A 20,112-nucleotide genomic window follows, 5' to 3' on the forward strand; every position below is an offset into this window, starting at 1 on the left:
GAATGGTCCAAAAAAAGAAAATATCCTGTGAGCGGCAGTTCTGTGGGCGCAAATGCCTTGTTGATGCCAGAGGAGAATGGCCAGACTGGTTCCAGCTGATAGAAAAGCAACAGTAACTCAAATAACCAATCGTTACATTGCTGCTAACCACGTCCATCACTTTATCACCACAGTGTACCCATCTTCTGATGGCTACTTCCAGCAGGATAACGCACCATGTCATAAAGCCTGAATCATTTCAGACTGGTTTCTTGAACATGACAATGAGTTCACTGTACTCAAATGGCCTCCACAATCACCAGAGCTCAATCCGATAGAGCACCTTTGCGATATGGTGGAACGGGAGATTCACATCATGGATGTGCAGCCGACAAATCTGCAGCAACTGCGTGATGCTATCATGTCAATATGGAGCAAAATCTCTGAGGAATATTAACAGTACCTTGTTGAATCTATGCCACGAAGAATTAACGCAGTTCTGAAGGCAACATGGGGTCCAGCCTGGTACTAGTAAGGTGTACCTAATAAAGTGGCCGGGGAGTGTATTTTAGTTTCGTTTTCAATTGAATTTATTAGTCATTTTTCATTACTTTTTTTAATGTTTGTAAAAGTTTAACACGTTTTATTTTAGTTATGTTAGTACAGACAAGTGAAACAAAATTAGAAATATGAAATATCTGAAATAAAATACATTTATTATGTAAAATGCTCTCCAAATATGAAAAAAAAATTAACTAAATTATAATAATAAAGTTAAAAATAAATAAATAAAGTTTAACCCTTAAAAAAATTCTCTATTTTTTGTTTTCATTAAGTTAGTACTTAGGACAACACAGTGGCTCAGTGGTTAGCACTATCGCCTCACAGCAAGAAGGTTGCTGGTTCGAGTCCCGACTGGGTCAGCTGGCATTTCTGTGTGGAGTTTGCATGTTCTCCCCATGTTGGTGTGGGTTTCCTCCGGGTGCTCCCCCACAGTCAAAGCACATGCGCTATAAGTGATTTAATAGGTATAGTATATTATTGTGTGTGAGTCAGTGTGTATGGGTGTTTCCCAGTACTGGGTAGTAGCTAAACAGGGCATCTGCTGTGTGAAACATATACTGGAATAGTTGGTGATTCATTCTGCTGTGGTGACCCCTGATAAGTAAAGGGACTAAGCTGAAGTAAAATGAATGAAGTTTTACATGAGTAATTGTATATATCAGCGCATGAAACATATGAGATGCATAAACAAACATTGATTAATAAGTTTATATTTCGTTTTTATTTTATTTTTTAAGCTTTTTTTATTTAAATTTTTTTTTGTTTGTTTTATTTTTATGCTTATTTTGCTTTAATTAACTAAATGACCCAAATTATAATAGTTTTCTGGTTTTAGTGCAACTCTAATGACCCTGGTAGCCCTTTTTTCTTTAATTTTCCTCTTCTCCATCCATCATGTCTGTGTTTGGAGACGCAGTATTTACCGAGGGATCATGATGTCACCCGTCCTGTGTAAATTAATAATTCAGATGAGGAGACAATGAGAGTAACTGGGGCCTTTAGAAAGCAGAATATGAGGTTATCATAGAAGAACAGGCTGCATACAGAAACACTGAGGCAAAAGCTGACTAATGCTGCTAGATGATGATCGCATTCACATAATGAGACGCTTGTTCTCTTTACAGCCTGATACTGACAGAGCCACACTGTTAATGCTGAATACAATAGAATGGAATTACAATTGTAATTGAATAGATTTGAATTGAATAGATTAGAATTCAATTCATCTTTATTTGTATAGTGCTTATACTATGTAGATTGTGTCAAAGCAGCTTAACATAGAAGTTGTTGTAAATTGTGCTCAGGATACGGCCTGGTCCAGGATTATTGAGACCTCAGGATAAAGAAAAACAGACTAACATAAACGTAGATGTCATTCAACTTATAATGTCTTCTGGAAAGTGTTCCCTGCTCCGGTTGCGATAATTAAGGCAGCCTAACAATCCTTTAGAGGATTTGGATTTCAAAAGCATTTGTGTTTTATGTGTATGCTAATGCAAAGAGATGTGTCTTTAATCTAGTTTTAAACTGACAGAGTGTGTCTGTCTCCCGAACTGTGTTATAAAGGCTCACCCAGAGTTTATGCGCCAGATGTGAGAAAGATCTACCGCCTACGGTTGATTTTAATATTCTGGGAATAATCAATTGTCCAGAATTAATTGAGTTTAGTAGACGTGAGGGGCTATAATACACCAGCAGCTCCCTCAAATACTGGGGAGCTAAACCATTCAGGGCTTTGTAGGTAGTCAAATTTTTTTTTAAATGTATACGATATTTAATGAAACAGAATGGAAGGTTTTTTTTTTAGCATGGAAGGAAATTAGAATGGAATGGAACTGAATAGATTCGAATAAAATGGGATGGAATAGAATGTATTTTTAGAATAGAATGGAATATAATGCAATGGAATGTATTCGAATAGATTAGAATTGAATGAAACTGAATGGAATGTTTTTTTTAGAATGGAATGAAATTGGAATGCAATGGAATTTAATAGATTCGTATGGAATGAAATAAAATGGAATGGAATAGAATGTATTTTTACAATGGAAAAGATTGGAATGGGAAAGAATTAAATTAAATACATTAGAATGGAATTAAATGGAAATGGGATGTATGGAATAGATTACAATTGAATGAAACAATGGAATGTTATTTTAGAATGGAATGGCATTGAATAGATTTGAATGAAATGGAATTGAATGCATTTTTTAGAATGGAATGGAATGAAAATGAATGTTTTTTTAAAATAGAATGGAATTGAATGTTTTTTTTAATGCAATGGAATAGATGAGAATGGAATATAATGGAAATGAAATGTTATTATAGAATGGAATGGAATGGAATAGAATAGAATGGAATGTGTTTTTTAAAGGAAATAAAAATTAGAATGGAATTGAATAGATTCGAATGAAATGAAATGGAATAAAATAATGTATTTTTTAAAATGGAATAGACCAAATGCAATGGAATAGATTTGAATAGAATTAGAATGGAATGGGAAATAATGGAATGGAATAGATTAGAATGAAATTGAATGGTATGGAATAGATAAGAATTGAATAAAACAGAATGGATTTGAATAGATTCGAAAGGAATGGAAGGATATAGAATGTTTTTTTAGAAAAGAATGGAATAGAATGTTTTTTAGAATGGAATGGAAAAAATGGAATACATTGTTTTTTTTAGAATGTAATAGAATTGAATAGATTTGAATGGAATGGAATGAAATGAAATGCAATTATAATGGAATGTAAAATAATGGAATAGAATTTATTAGAATGGTATAAAATGGAATGGAATGGATTTTTTAATGGAAATGGAATAGAGTGGAATGAAATTAGACTGGAATTGGATAGGTTCAAATGGAAATAGAATAGAATAGAGTTTGCGATAGGAGGAATGAGAATATAAGTAATAATTTCTGACAGATTTTATATCAAATGAATGAAAAAGAAAAATGAATCTAATAATAAGAGGAAATGATAGTCAAAATATTTGTGGTGAAACTGAATGCACAAACAGGATGTATTTTCAATCTACATTTTTGGTTTCATTTTAAAGTGGTTTTTTTTATATAGTTGTACAGTCTGCAAAGTTTTTGTTTTATTTTAGATTAGGTTGTTATTTAATGTTTCAGGTTAAACTAGATAAAAAAATATATATACTTGCTATAAGCAAAATGTAAAATATTTAAATTTGTATGTGTGTTTGTGTAAAATACTCTACATTTTATAGATATGTGCATGTGTCTGTGTATATGTATTCATTTAAATATATATACAGTTGAAGTCAGAATTATTAACCCACCCCCACCCCCTCCCGAATTACTAGCCCCTCTGTTTATTTTTTTCCCCAATTTCTGTTTCACATTTCTAATCATAATAGTTTTAATAACTCATCTATAATCACTGCTTTATTTTATCTTTGCTATAATGACAGTAAATAATATTTGACTAGATATTTTTCAAGACACTTCTATGCAGCTTAAAGTGACATTTAAAGGCTTAACTAGGTAATTATGTTAACTAGGCAGGTTAGGGTAATTAGGCAAGTTATTGTATAGCAATGGTTTGTTCTGTAGACAATCTAAAAAAATATAGCTCAAAGGGGCTAATAATTTTGATTTTAAAATGGTTTTTAAAAAATTTAAAACTGCTGTAATTCTAGCAGAAATAAAACAAATAAGACTTTTTCCAGAAGAAAAAATATTATCAGACACACTGTGAAAATTTCCTTGCTCTGTTAAACATCATTTGGGAAATATTTAAAAAAAAAGAAGAAAAATTCAAACGGGGGCTAATAATTCTGACTTCAGCTGTATGTGTGTGTGTGTGTTTTGTGTGTTGTGTATTTTAATAAATACATACATTTGAAATATAAACAAACTAACAAATAAATATAAACATGATAGCTACTTTGATAATATTCTTTATTTGGCTGCATACATTTTCAACTGCTGTGAGTTATCCGAGTTCCAATGTAATTCCCAGTAGAGAAATACATATTACAAAGCATATTTTTAATAGATAAAAAAATCAATATAAAAAGCTTTTCAGTCTGCAGCCTTCTTGCAGAAAATGGTCGACTGGGGCCTTATGCTGTGAGTAGCCAAGATACTGCATCGTCACTCTTTCCCTCTTTGACCATTTCTGTCATCATAAATGCATCTTTTGCTTGCAGGCTGTGGAAATGGGCTTGTTTCCCAAGTCAGTTAAATGTAGAGGCTAATCAGGGCATTTTACACGCGCTTTGGTGACACCAAAACAAATGATAAGGAGGAGATGATAACTACTGAAGCCCAACCCTCACTGCTAAACCAGATGACTGCTGTAAATATACAACACTCGGTTTCTGCGCATGGCAGATCAAGAGCAATAATCACCCGTGCTTTTACTGTGTTAGTGAGGAGGTGTTAGTAAGCAGCCATCAAGCGCTTCACTGAATTGTAGGTTCAGGACGTGCCCGCGCGCGCGCCCGTTGTCAGGGAGGAGCAGCTTAAACATCATCGTGTGGTTTTAATTTTTGTTTTGACTTTGATTTTGTTTTACCATTGAACTTCATTGTGTTATAAACGGGACTGTGTATGCATTGTATACAAAAATGTCTAATTATTTATATGATTAAAGTTTTTTATCTATACATTTTTTAAATATTAATCAATTAGGAAATTACCATGGTAACTTTAATGTAATGCAGTTTTGGTATATTTACCTTCGGCTCACCACCCTCAATCAATATTGTTTTTGGCCCTTTATATTAAAAAAAGTTCGGGCATCCCTGCGTGCCCGCGCGTTCTTCCGTTGTTAGGGAGGCGCGCTCTCTCGCTGTCGTGCGCGCGCTCGGCGAGCAGACTCTGACCAGACTCCACTGCACGCGAGACCGCTACGAGTATGGAAAACTGACTTTAAACGGGAATTTACCGATTTACCAAAGAAATAAACAACCGCTACTGTTCTGGTCGGTGGACTATGAGCAAAAGATAGAGGAAGATGTTCAGTTTGTGAGGAAACAACAGTTGTGGACCGCTGTTATAAAGGTGAGGACTTTCGCACACCTGCACCAACAGGTACAGATTGTAGGATTCACTGAATATCAAAACAGATTCTGTCGAAAGTGTTGAATATTAGTATATCATTATCACAAATAGGTTAGTAGACTACCTGACTCCAATGTTTTCATAAGTGGGTGTCCTTATTATTCGCTTGTAAAACATTGGAAATTCTATTTCAATTATGACTGTAATGACATGTAATAATAGTTTTAAAAACATATTTTTAATTTTTAAAAACTTTTTTTTTTTTATCTATCTATATGTCTGTCTGTCTGTCTGTCTGTCCAGATGCTACCCCTAACGTTACACTCCAAAATAATAAATTTTTATTTTATAATAATTCATTAGTTTTACATTATCATCATACATTTCTCACATCATAACAAATCACGTATTTCTTAAACTAAATGTTGTTGTTGTTGTTTTTTTTTTTTCTGTGAAAAGAAAAATGCTGAGTTATAAACTATTTACAAGTGTATTTTCTATAACTGCAGTGACCACTGGATGTCAGTGTCCAAAAAGGCTGAAATATCATATACAGTTGAAGTCAGAATTATTAGCCCTCTTTGAATATTTTTAGTATTTTTAAAATATTTCCTAAATGATGTTTAACAGAGCAAGGAAATTTTCACGGTATGTCTGATAATATTTTTCCTTCTGGAGAAAGTCTTATTTGTTTTATTTCAGCTAGAATAAAAGCAGTTTTAAAATTTTTATGAACCATTTTAAGGTCAGAATTATAAACCCCTTTAAGCAATTTTTTTTACTGTCTACAGAACAAACCATCATTATACAGTAACTCGCCTAATTACGCTAACCTGCCTAGTTAACCTAATTAATCTAGTTAAGCCTTTAAATGTCACTTTAAGTGTCTTGATAAATATCTAGTCAAATATTATTTACTGTCATCATGGCAAAGATAAAATAAATCAGTTATTAGAAATGAGTTATTAAAACTATTATGATTAGAAATGTGTTGAAAAAATCTGCTCTCCGTTAAACAAAAATTTGGGGAAAAATAAACAAGGGGGCTAATTATTCAGGAGGGCTAATATTTCTGAATTCAACTGTATATACCATATTTTGCATTTATATAACAGCTGTATGTGAGAAGCAGAAACAATAATTGCATGAAAATTACAATTTAAACACTTATTTGCTGAAAACCCATTCAAACAATACATGAGGAATGTACATTTTAAAAATCAAGAAAATTATCATTACAGCATATTTTCTAAGTTAATTTAGCTAATTACAGGGTTTCTGTGGTTCTTAAAATGTCTTACATTTCAAAAACTTAATTTTAGGCCTTAAAAAGTCTTAAACTTGCTTAAATATTGGTCTTAAATCATTTTAAACAAGTTTTCATCTGTCAATGTCTCCAATCATCAACAATCCATCTGAAAAACCTTCAACCAAACTATATACACATTTTTATTTATTTATTTTTAAAGTTATGTTAAAAATATGCACGGATACAACTAGGATTTATTTGTTTTCACAAAATATTTAAATTATGTGGCAAAGAAATAACTAATTAGCTTTTTTGGATGAGGCAAGTAAACCTCTTCTCCATATGACCAACTGGAAGAAAATCTTTAGTGTTTAACCCTGTATAAGTCTGAAATTTCATTGTTAACAGTCCTAAAAATGTCTTTAAAAGTCTTCAATTTAACTTTGTGAAACCTGCTGTTTTAAAATAAGCCTATTTCATCATCTTCTTGTATCATACAAGTTGTTGTGAGTCAAATGTACTGTAATGTATGTTACAGTTACATGTATATACACTTACTATGCACTTAAATTTGAATGTGTTCCTCATAAATAAAATATATGACTGAACTATAGATATATATGTACAATTTTTAATCAATATATGTGTATTATTTTCGCATCAATAATTTACAGAATCATTTGAGTATACATGTAAACATTCTTTTCTATCCACCCTCCTCCCCTTTCCTACCCTCACAATACAGAACACTTAAATGGACATAGTTGTGAGACATAGAGCTGATGTGTGATATAAGAGAAAATAAACAAGTAAACAAACAATGGTGACAAATAAAAGATTAAAGCAATGAGGAGTCATACTTTTCCATCAGCATTTTCAGTCAATGTAACATCCAAGTTATTCATGTATTCAATAAATTTACCCCAAGTCTTTTCAAACATTGGTGAGTTTCTTTTTTTTTAAGATTAAACATTTTTTTTTCAACAGAACATAATACGAAAGTTCTCTAAGCTATACAATATGACTTCTACTGTATGAAATCTACTGATTTCCATTGTATAGGTATGCATTTCTTTGGTGCTATTAGAGTCATTTTAATTAAGCGTACGTTTTTCCTTTGATTGAGCAGAACTGATTCATCCCCCACATAAATCTTGGATCAGGCGGAAGGTTAAAATTAGCAATTCTATTAATAGTTTGTATTATATTTCTCCAATAGGTTTTAAGTTTGGAACATGTCCGATTTATACAATTATATATAAGATTAGAAGTATGGACGATGTTCTGGTAAAACTAAAAACTGTCAGTGTATGGAAATTAACTAGGCCTATTTGATTACGTCTAAGTGTGGTTTATTTATAAACTAATTTCGAGAGGATCACATGCTTATGATCAACACGGCTGGCTTCTCATTAGCTCTGTAATCTGACCCATTAGATGATTACGGAAGCATTATAAATAACCAGAGTTTTTCACTCCAGTTATCTTCGTCTTGAAGCTTCCCCCCCTTCCACCCCTACTTCCTCCCTCATTTTCCGATAGGGCGACACGGTGGCCCAGTGGCTAGCACTGTTGCCTCACAGCAAGAACACCGCTGGTCCAACCTCCTATCGGGCTGGTTGGTGTTTCTGTGCGGATGTTCTCCCCGTGTTCGCGTGGGTTTCCTCCGGGTCCCCCGGTTTCCTCCCACCGTCCAAAAACATAAACAATAGCCAATCGACTAAACCAAATTATCACCGAAAACAACACTAGTTTACACTTCTCACGCGGCGACAAGCAGGGGAGTTCTCGAGACCTACTTGAGCTCGAACTCCGCTCTCGCCCTTCTAACGGGAGGGAGCTCCAGGCTCGAGGATATTACGAGCTCAGGGCTCTCTCCCGGGACAGCATGCCAAATACGCTTTATTGATTATCAGCTAAGTGTGAACTCTTGAAAATAACATTAGTGTTAGGGCTGGGCGATATGGGCAAAAAAACATATCTTGGTATTTTTAGGAGGAATGACGGTATACGATATATATCCGGTATTTTCTTATAAATGGATACTTGAGAGTTAAAAGCCTTTATTATAGCTTTATTAAACAGTTTTTAGGCAAAATATAATTCAAACACTGGGGTTTCCCTCCCTGTTATTATCATCATTATAATTATCATTCCTATATTGTTATTTGTTGATAGAGTAGCTAACAGCGAGATATTAAAATAGAAAAAGAAATGTTTTTTTTTTAACTTTTTTTTAAGTTTTAATAATCGTTTAAACCACCAATCGTTTGTACACTATAGGCACACACACACGAATCAAATCATATCTTCCAGTTAAAATAAATAAATAAATAAATTAAACAGAATAAATAAATTAATTAATTAATACAATGATTAGAATATAATCAAAATTGAAGTCAATATGCAATAACAGAGCAGAAGACAGAGCTAAATGTGTTATAACGTAAATGTAAAGAAGAGAGCGTCGTGTAATAAATACTGAACTTATAATAAGTGAATATGAGGTGCTTTCACTTTTGAAATGCGCTATAAATTCGTCCCATTTTTAATCCTTTTGAACACATTCAGGTGCTGCTTGTCAATTTGACAAGACTTCTATGTTCGTTCTTGCTGTCAATTGCGACGAATTGATCGGTAAAAGGTTTCTGATAAACCGCTGTGACAGCTGCAGGTGCTGTGTGAGACGCGCGTGCATGCGAGGGGGAGTCAGATTTCGATACAACACTGCATGTTTCTCCATATCGCGTGTAGTGATGGGTCGTTCTTGAGCGATTCGTTCATTTTTAACAAATCTTTTGTATGACTCAGGGAGTGAATCATTCATTTGCGCATGCGCTCATTTGTGCAAGTGGAGCTCGCGTGGTACCTTGCAGTGGTCTGTTTCACGCAGAATGCGCATGTGGGGCCTCAAAACATATAAATATGAAAGATATTGGATAATCCCGCATCGTGTTGGGGAATTATATCGATATATCCCCAGAACTCGATATACCGCCCAGCCCTAATTTGTGTGTGTGTATATGTTTGAAAAAAGTATCAGATATGAATTTACAACAACATGATGAGGGTGAGAATTTTTAGCAGAACTACTGCTTTAAGAATTACCATTTCAACAGTTGAAAGCTTAAGCAAATAACCCATTACAACCATGGAAAGTGTTTATAATGTAGGGAGTATCAACAGGTATGTTCAGATATAAATGAATGCAAACACAGCACTCGTTCTGTTTACTGTACAGTGTCTACAGAAGCGTTATGTCTTCGGGATGTTGACTACACCAGTTCAGTTTGTAGTTTTAAGCAAGAGTATTAAACACGGTGCAAATATACAGTTGAAGTCAGAATTATTAGCCCCTTTTTGATTGTTTTTTTATTTTTTAAATATTTCCCAACTGATGTTCAACAGAGCAAGGAAATTTTCACAGTATGTGATAGTATTTTTTCTTCTGGAGAAAGTCTTATTTGTTTTATATCGGTTAGAATAAAAGCAGCTTTTCATTTTTTAAGCATTTAATACCATTTTAAGGTCAATATTATTAGCCCCTTTAAAATATATATTTTTTCAACTGTCTACAGAACAAACCATCTTTATATAATAACTTGCCTAATTACCCTAACCCCCCTAGTTGACCTAATTAACCTAGTTAAGCCTTTAAATGTCACTTTAAGCTGTATAGACGTGTCTTGAAAAATATCTAGTCAAATATTATTTACTGTCATCATGGCAAAGATAAAAGACATTAGTTATTAGAAATGAGTTATTAAAACTATTATGATTAGAAGTGTGTTGAAAAAATCTCTCAGTTAAACAGAAATCGGGGAAAAAAATAAACAGGGGGGCTAATAATTCTGGGGGGCTAATAATTCTGACTTCAAATGTATATTTATTTCTTTTGCTGCATTTCTGTGTTGAATATCAGTTTGGTAGTTTACTTGGTCATTAATGTTTTAGTCACTCTTAATGCTGAGCATGAAAAGCTGAATCAGCAGAAACAGACTGTGCTGATGAGCAGTTGTACAATTATAAAATGATTAAAGCTAGCATTGCGTCATTTGCTCAAATGCAAAAGAAGTCAACAAACAACGCTAATACGCTCACTGTGTGCTGTAATATTACCACAAAAACCTTTATATCCAGAACAAAACCTTAGATGGAAAACAACAATTCTCATTTTAAGCATCGTAAAACTGTGTTGTGCTCATAACTGGCTGTTGCAGGAAAAATAATTCAATACATCACAGTTTAATGATGCATAGCATTAAATGTTCTCCTTTTGGGAGTGGCAGTGAGGTCATTCTGGGAAAAGATATAAATGGTAGTCATAAAATGAACCTGTTGTTCAACAGTGACTCGCTATTGACTTGTGACACTTATCGCACACAGAATATGGCAAGCTGACATAAAATCTTTGCTCAGCAATTGTGATTAAGATACCAGCCCATTGCTAAACCAAAAATTGTTAGCCCTCTTGGAGAAATTGTAAATATTTTGCTGTGCTGATTAATTGAGAGATTTGTTTTCAACACATATTAAAACACATTAGTTTTAATAACAAATTTTTAATGGTGGGCATCAAAGTGGCGCAGTGGGTAGAATGATCGCCTCACAGCAAGAAGGTCGCTGGTTCGAGCCTCGGCTGGGTCAGTTGGCGTTTCTGTGTGGAGTTTGCATGTTCTCCCAATGTTTGCGTGGGTTCGCTCTGTGTGCTCCGGTTTCCCCACAAGTCCAAACACATGCGCTATAGGTGAATTGGGTAGGCTAAATTGTCCATAGTGTGTGTGTATGGGTGTTTCCCAGCGATGGGTTGCAGCTGGAAGGGCATCCGCTGCGTAAAACATTTGTTGCATAAGTTGGCAGTTCATTCCACTGTGGCGACCCCAGATTAATAAAGGGACTGAGCCAAAAAGAAAATGAATAAATTAATGAATTTCAAATAACTATTTTTTTCTTTGCCCTGATGACAGTACATAATACAGTATTTTACTACTTATTTAGCAAGATGCTAGTATTCAGCTTTAAGTGCAATTTAAAAGCTTAACTAGGTTAATTATACATTGTGTAAAATATTTAATGACAAAAACATCAAGACAACAAATATTTTTATGTTGCGTTAACATATTTTAATAAGTGAATCAGGTTTCAGCTAAATTGTTTAAGGTATACAAAGTTTAATTACTATTTTCTCATTTTGTTTGATGCAAGTTGAGATGACTGGAAATATTCCTTTGATTCAACAAAAAAAAATTTAAGACAGCAACAATTTTTTACACTAGCTATGTTCCATCCAAAGATGCAAATTAAATGTATGCGCAAAACTGGAATATTGCATAAAACATTTGCAAATAAAGCAGCATTTCCATCCAGTGAGTCCGAGAGAACAAAATCGTCACTTCCTGATAAACTGTGGCCAAATATCAAAAGAAAAACAGGTTGGCGCCAGTGGTGTAGTGGTTAGTGCGTCGACACATGCACTCCGGTGCTCATGGAGACCTGAGTTCAATTCCGCCTCGCGGTCCTATGCTGATCCTTCCCCTCTCTCTGCTTTCCTGTCAATACTCTCTACTGTCCTCTCAAATAAAGGTGAAAACCCTGAAAAAATAGTTATAAAAAAGAAAGAATAGAAAAATAGAAGTTGTTGCATTAGGAGAAGGCCTTTTTCATGTAGAATAACGTACTTGTCTCCTAGAACACGTAGATGAAACCCAATGTGCACAGTCAAGTCAATCATCTTCATCTTCTTGGAAGATTTGCGCATTCCTTGGATGTTTTTCATCACCTTTTTCTTGTATATATCATTTAAAAATGTTCAGACCTTATCAACCACCCAAACACAACGTCACTTTTCACCCATTTTGTTATCAGATCATCTGTTTAAACTGATTGTTTTTTTGATGCACATGCTGGAATTTATTCGGTAAATTGCGTTTTCATCATAGTTTGTGCACATTCTTTCTTATCGGATAAAAAGTTTATACTACTTATTTGTGCTCTTCATTCTTTATGTGCATTTTCAAAGTTTATGTGGATATTGGTGTTTGCATCCAGGGTTTGTTTTATGCGATATTCCAAAATCTGCATTAAAAATTGGTGGATGGAAACGCAGCTGTAGGTTAACTAGGTCATTGGACAACAGTGATTTGTTCTGTAGCCAATCGAAATATTAATTAATATTGACCTTAGCTGTTTTTAAAATGAGAAAATAAGTGTATTTATACCAAACTAAAAGAAATGAGACGAGAACAATTTAATAGAAAATACTATGAAAACACATGTGGCTCTGTTAAACATCACTTGGGAAACATTTGAAAAAGAATAAAAATTTTGCAGGATAGCTAATAATTTTGTCTTGAACTGTGTATAAAATAGCAGAAACCAGTCTAAATAAAAGCCAGTCGATTTAAATAAAACAAACTGTGACTGATTGACACTCTGAATGTCAGTCAGAAGCAGTATATGGGTGCCTCCTGGTCAAAATAACCTGCATTGTGGCCAGCGGTAGAGTCTGACGCTGCATATCTGTAATTGGTGTCATGAGGAGCACATGATCATGTGTGTCAATGAATGGTGAAGTGGGAAACTGAGCTAGAAAGGACACAGACAGGTTGGATAACTGGACGGTGATCGCGTTCGGTATGAAACATTGGCTGACATGCAGCAGGTTCATCCTTTACTGTTCAGGTACAGCCACAGGAAGCCGAAACCTGGACGCTTCACACCGGACTCAGTCATGGATCTCACACTAGACATTCCCTGCAGATGTCCTCGCTGTGAGTAAAGGAACTAGCATTATGCTAACAGCTTTACGTTTTTTTAGCAGCATTTTCTTAAACGAGTGGTTCAGGCTTTTACTTGGGTACTGCTAATCTAGAAATGAAATTCTGGACTTTTTGTCTCACCCTCATGCCATGAACAAAGTTATGATTTGACCTAAAAAACATAAAGTATGGTGCAGATTTTGGAGAATGTACAGTATGTGTAGAAAATAAATAAATAAATAAATAAATAAATAAATAAATAAATAAATAAATAAATAAATGCATGTTATTTTGAAATGGCATGGGTGAGCAAATATTGACAGAAGTGTCATTTTTGGATTAAGTATTTCTTTTTCTTTTTTCTTTTATACTTATATATTCACTCTGACAGGTTTTAAAAGTCATTCATTGCACCTTACTTTTGAGGGATTATTTATCTGTTTGTTTCTGGATTTGCATGAGCCGGCTTTTTTGGATGGGGTTTAATATTGTGTTATTTTAACACTTTAAGGATTCATTGCCCTGGTTTAAGTCTGGTTTATTTGCTTGATTTTCATTTGTTTGTACAGTTGTGTTACAAGTCTTTTAAATGTATTTCACTGGCCCACGGCATGATTTGACTTCATTCATTTTCTTTTATATAAGTATACTTTTAATAATAAGACAGTAAGTGGGTTTAATTATAAAAAAAAAACTATTAAACTAATAGTGCATAATAGTTTCAATTCTGATCTGGGCCACTTTCAAATATAATAATAAATCATGTATTAGATCAGTTTTTCCCAACCAGGTCCCTGGAGGAGCACCAGCATTGCACAATTTCCATGTTTCCTTGAGCAAACACACCTGATTCAGATCATCAGCTCATTAGCCGAGACTGGAAGACCTGTGATGGGTGTGACAGACAAAGGAGACATCTAAAGCATGCAGTATTGGTGGTCCTCCAGGAATGTGGTTGAGAAACACTGTATTAAATAAATATGTATTCGATTATTTTTTATAACATGACAAAGCAAAATCATAAACTGATTAGGCATGGGCTGGTAAATGATTCTGACAGTATGATAACCTTGGATAAAAATATCACAATTTCACGGTATCAAGATATTGTGCTCAATGCTCTAAAATATATTCTTTTAAAATGTCTGGGAAAAAAAACTAAAAAGTTTTCCCCTTTGAAAACAATATATTTTACTTTGAGAAACATTTAAAATATTTTGTAGTAGTAAAGATGTCAGGCTAAATCATTTAAATAAATCACTGACTTCTGCTGTCTTCATTTGTTTGAAAAAACACAGATTTCTTTACAATTTAAATGACATCTTTGGATGTCTTTCCTGCTGGTTACTGTTTTCCCCCCAAAAAATAAAGAAAGAAATAAAGAAATCTTACATAAACCTTGGGAACGGTATTACAGAAAATTTTAACTTTTCCAATTCGCGGTATACCTTCAAAACGGTTATCGTCCCATGCCTAAAACTGATACAGGTTTTTTCCAAAGGTGAATGTGGCCCAGATAAGAATTGAAATGTTGGAGTTTTACTCATTTTCATGAACTAACAGATCTGTGTTTTAATATTAATTCAGATTAACAAAAATCCAGCGATATTATTGCATTTTGTCAATGTTGATGGATGAAACAAGCCCAGGTTCATTGAAAATACATGCCTCAGGCTACATTTTTGCGAGATCTAAAAGTTGTTGCTCCGGGTACATTTTATTGCAGGTTTTAAATGACAAATCCACTAGAGGGCGCTGTTTTGTTTTGTTTATTGCTTACCTTAAATTAGTTACTTATGTTATACGTTTCTGATACATTCTTCTTGTAAACGTCCAGGAGATGGCGGAGGTTGTTGTACAGATCAGCTAGTGAACAATTGACCTAAACCATAGGTCTCAAACTCAATTCCTGGAGGGCTGCAGCTCTGCTCCAACCCTATCAAACACAACTGATCCAAATAATCAAGAAGTTCAAAAGATTCATGAACACCTTGTTTATTTGGGTCAACAGTGCTTGATCAGGGTTGGAGCAAAACTGTGCAGAGCTGCAGCCCTCCAGGAATTGAGTTTGAGACCTATGACCTAAACTCTTCCCAAAACCCAACTAATAGTATTTTCAAAAGCAAATGTAAAAGTCCACTGTGACCATGTTTTTTTTAAAAGTGCATCTCAGTCACAAAGTTTTACCATGATGTTATGTTACTTTTATCTCTTTCCGTTACTTTTATCTCTTATCACTGCAGCACAAGTACAACACTGTAGAAGGTTGAAAACATGTCTATTTGGAGATAGATAGATAGATGAGGCAAATGTATTCTATTACAAGTTATAGACGTCATTAAAGTGTTCATTTATTTGGTGTTGTAATAAAAACTGCACCAAAATAAACCTTTATTTGCAGATAATATGTACCCTAAAATATCATTACTGTAAAAAGGGACAAAAGTTGTTGCCGTCATACTGTGCCCTGGTCTTCATTTTAACTAGCAAATGTAGTCAAACATATGTTGAAGCACTTTTATGTGGTTTCACAAACGTGTAGGCTGAGGCACATATTTAAAATGAGCCGTGTTGTGTCAAACACTTACAGCTTTAAGGAATTTATAACAAAGTTCATACTAACTGCCTTTTACTAATGTCGTGTAACTAGCACAATCCACTACTTTCCAGGTCATTGAGGCTTGCCCTTCCCATTTTCTCCACAATCTTTCCTCGCCGCTGTTCCCAATCAGTAAGCCACAGGGTAACAAATCTCCTTCTGTGTCTGTAGGTGGAAAGGGCTTCTTCAAGATGAGCAACAACTGGAACTCCACCAAGCTGCTTGGGGTGCTGATGTTAGCTAACTTCCTTATCTACATTGCGGTGGAAGTGTCCCGAAGCCACAACCATGACCGAAGTGCCTTCAAGAAACATAAAATGATACCTAAGGAGTTCTGGAAAAAAACGAAAGTCAGTACGGCATTCTGGAATCGAGAGCAGGAGCGTCTTGATGACATCTACTATCTCCCTCTTGTGAACGCCAGTGAGCTGCCTCCTCATTTTCGGGGAATCCCACGTTGGCTGAATCATTCATGCAAACATGATGTTAATGTGACGGCACAGATTGAGGACTTCAAATCTCTTCCACAGCGATTCCAAGACTTCCTGATGTACATGGGATGTAGATCGTACCCCTTGATAACACGTGCACCAAAGGTGTGTTCTAAACCACCTTACCTTTTGCTTGCGATAAAGTCTCTTGCGCCACATTTCGACCGCCGACAGGCCATTCGGGAATCATGGGGGCGAGCTGGAATCCTTGATGGACAGCGCATTGCTACAGTATTCCTGCTTGGTAACACGGCTGCAACGGATCACTTCCCGGACTTATCCAACATGGTCAAACATGAAGCGGAGACTTACGGCGACGTCCTGCTATGGGATTACCGGGACTCGTTCTTCAACCTCACATTAAAAGAAGTCCTCTTTCTGGAGTGGTTTGGTTCGCATTGTGCATCTGCGCAGTATGTCTTCAAAGGTGATGATGATGTTTTTGTCAATACACGCCATATGTTGGCTTACCTTGCCAATTTTTCAATATCCAGCACACAGGATCTATTTATCGGCGATGTGATTACTAATGCCGGACCTCACCGGTCCAGACAACTCAAGTATTACATCCCAGAAAGTGTGTTTACTGGAGGTTACCCTCCGTATGCAGGTGGCGGAGGATATTTGTATTCAGGTAGTGTTGGATTGAGGCTGAGAAAGATCTCCCGCCTGGTCACATTGTACCCGATTGATGATGTGTACACGGGGATGTGTCTGCAGAGGTTGGGACTGGTTCCGGAGAAGCACTCTGGCTTTAAGACGTTTGACATTGAGGAGAAGCACCGAGAAAATCCTTGTGCTTACAAAAATTTGATTCTGGTCCATCCCAGGAGTCCACAGGACATGATAAAGATCTGGTCTTGGATAAATGACCCTAACGCAGTCTGTCAGATCACATCAACACCCAAGACTAAAAAAACAAAATACACCCCATTATAATCAGTGAAAATTACGATGCTGGATGCGACGTTCTAAGACACTTGGCTTATCTCAAGTCACATACTTATGCACTATACTATGTCATTTTGTAATGCAGTCTATGTAGTGCATTCACACTGAAAAAACTCAAATAGAATAAATGCACTTTAATTTGCCGGATGATGTGCATTAGATTTTGATGTCCAAAGTTTTATTATGGAGATGTTTATGCCACCCCTGATGGTGAATGCACTCAATGTCAACTGAGTAAACTAAGTAATGCTCCATTTGGCACTTAACTCATTAACCCATGACACTAAACTCAAATGTTTAGCTTGTCATTTGGAACGCAACTACAGACAGTAAACTGCTAAACAATTTTCATTGAAGACTTCTTTTTAGCATTTTGACATCAGTATTTAGACAGGGATGGGGGAGGGGAATTCAGGAAAATTCTGCGAGCCGGGACTCGAACTTGGGACACCCGAAGCACAATGGCGCTAAATGTCGCAACATTGCCCACCAGGCTATAAGCACTGACAACTGATAACCAGTTTTATTGCTAATGTACACCACATGCTTGTGCAATTTGATGAGCTCAAAAGTTTGCGTGATCTGTCTATCTACGCTAAAATATCCCTAAATTAGCAGTGTTTTTATTTGATATTTTTCCCCATTCATTTGTAGGATTATGGGACTTTGATCTTGCTTTCAACAAACCTTAAGTTTTCAAAAGTTCAAAAAACTTTTGACTTTTGTTAACATGTTTAATAGTTTAAAGTACTATATTTTCTGCGTTGTTGTTGTATATTAAGCTTCAGAAACCTTGTAATAAACTGCCAGTGCATTTTCTGTTATTTCACAGACTTATTTCTCTATATATGATTTCTTATATATTTTATTATTACTTAATACTACTAAAATGTCAATAAAAGTCTCTTTGTTAAACTGTAGAGCTGAAGTTTTAACATTAAAAGTGGACAAAGCAGAGCTCAACATCCCATAATGCAAATCACAACCGTAAATAAACCCAAAACACAAAATACGGAAACTGGTAACAGATATTTTTTACAGTGTAGCTTCCATAATGTGATGTTTAACTAAAATGTAAGGCTTTAAAGATTTCCTATTATGCTTTTATACTCTCTTTAATGTTAAATATTGCTGTTTGATTGAGAAAAAGTTCTGACAAATTTCAAAGCTCAAAAACAAAAGGAGCAAATAGTGTACTAAGCATATTTCTCAAAGACATGAAAGAGGTGGATTTATGCATCCGTATTCTACATGTCTGTTTTTTTCTCAGAAAACTGTATATATGGGGCAACGCAGTGGCGCAGTAGGTAATACTGTTGCCTCACAGCAAGAAGGTCACTGGTTCAAGCCTCGGCTGGGTCAGTTGCTGTTTCTGTGTGGAGTTTGGGTAGAATTGGGTGGGCTAAATTGTCCGTAATGTGTGTGTGTGTGTGTGTGTGTGTGAATAAGTGTGTATGTGTTTCCCAGTGATGGGTTGCAGCTGGAAGGGCATCCTCTGCGTAAAACAAATGCTGGATAAGTTGGCGGTTCATAAATCGCATGCAGAAGTTTTGTTTGTTGTTATTCAGAGCATCTAAGACAAGAGCTGTAAAGGCCCCGCCTTTTTCTGGAAAGGGGGTGGGGAGAAGCAGCACCTCATTTGCATTTAAAGAAACACATGAAAATTGGCATTTACAGCATGGTACAATGTAAAAAGTATCTGCTACTTAGCAATGATTCACAGTGTTTTCCATTTATTTATGTTGTAAATTGCATTATAAGATGTTGAGCTCTGCTGTGTCAATTTTTGATGTTGAAAATTCAACTCTACAGTTTAACAAAGTGACTTTTATTGACATTTTAGTAGTTTGAAATACTGTAATGGATAAGAAATGATATATAGGGAGAAATAAGTCTGTAAAATAACATTGAAATAATACTGGCAGTTCATTACAAGGGTTGTGTAGCGTGCTATATAACACCAACCCAGACAATATAGCACTTTACACTATTAGAAATGCTAATAAAAGTCATCCTTTTTAAACTTTTCAAGGTTAGAAGTTGTTGGAAGAAAGATCAAGCTCCCATAATACAACTCAAAAGCATAAATAAATAGGGAAAAATAATTTAACTGCATCTTCTTGCGTAGCCCCGTTTCTAAATCACGAAAGATGGAAAACTGCTAATTTACGGATATTTTTTTGCAGTAACAAATGATTTATGTAGTAAATTGCACTTAAACTGCGTCTTTTTAAAAAGCATAATATGACATCTTTAAAAAAAAAAGGGGGGGGGGGGGGGCTTGATGATGTCACCTGAAAGGGAAAGTCATTTGGGGGCGGAGCAAGTTATTTTATGAATATTCCGAATTTGACATCATGTGCATTAAAAGTCTCCGTATTTACACATTTTTTGTCTTAATTTATTCGAAATGAGTGAGATATGATACATTGCAAGAAATCAGGGTGTATTTTGTTAAGAGCTAAAGAGGCCGAAGGGCTTTA

The 20,112-nt window shown here is 35.1% G+C and overlaps 1 protein-coding gene across 4 annotated transcripts; it reads left to right on the forward strand.

The window, feature by feature from the left end:
- Positions 1-5,344: 5,344 nt before the first annotated feature.
- On the forward strand, positions 5,345-19,897 carry b3gnt2a (UDP-GlcNAc:betaGal beta-1,3-N-acetylglucosaminyltransferase 2a). Of its 4 annotated transcripts, none has more exons than XM_056456455.1 (3): positions 5,345-5,581; positions 13,492-13,600; positions 16,359-19,897. In XM_056456455.1, the coding sequence occupies exons 2-3, from the start codon at positions 13,561-13,563 to the stop codon at positions 17,615-17,617; spliced, it is 1,299 nt and encodes a 432-aa protein (XP_056312430.1). In that variant the 5' UTR covers positions 5,345-5,581; positions 13,492-13,560; the 3' UTR covers positions 17,618-19,897. The 4 variants fall into 4 exon arrangements, with proteins under 4 accessions (XP_056312430.1, XP_056312431.1, XP_056312432.1 ...); XM_056456456.1 differs by having other exon boundaries at positions 13,512-13,600; XM_056456457.1 differs by lacking the exon at positions 13,492-13,600 and having other exon boundaries at positions 5,347-5,581.
- The last annotated feature ends 215 nt before the right edge of the window (positions 19,898-20,112 follow it).

The sequence above is a fragment of the Danio aesculapii genome, chromosome 1 (genome assembly GCF_903798145.1).
Source record: "Danio aesculapii chromosome 1, fDanAes4.1, whole genome shotgun sequence".
Lineage (NCBI taxonomy): Eukaryota > Metazoa > Chordata > Actinopteri > Cypriniformes > Danionidae > Danio > Danio aesculapii.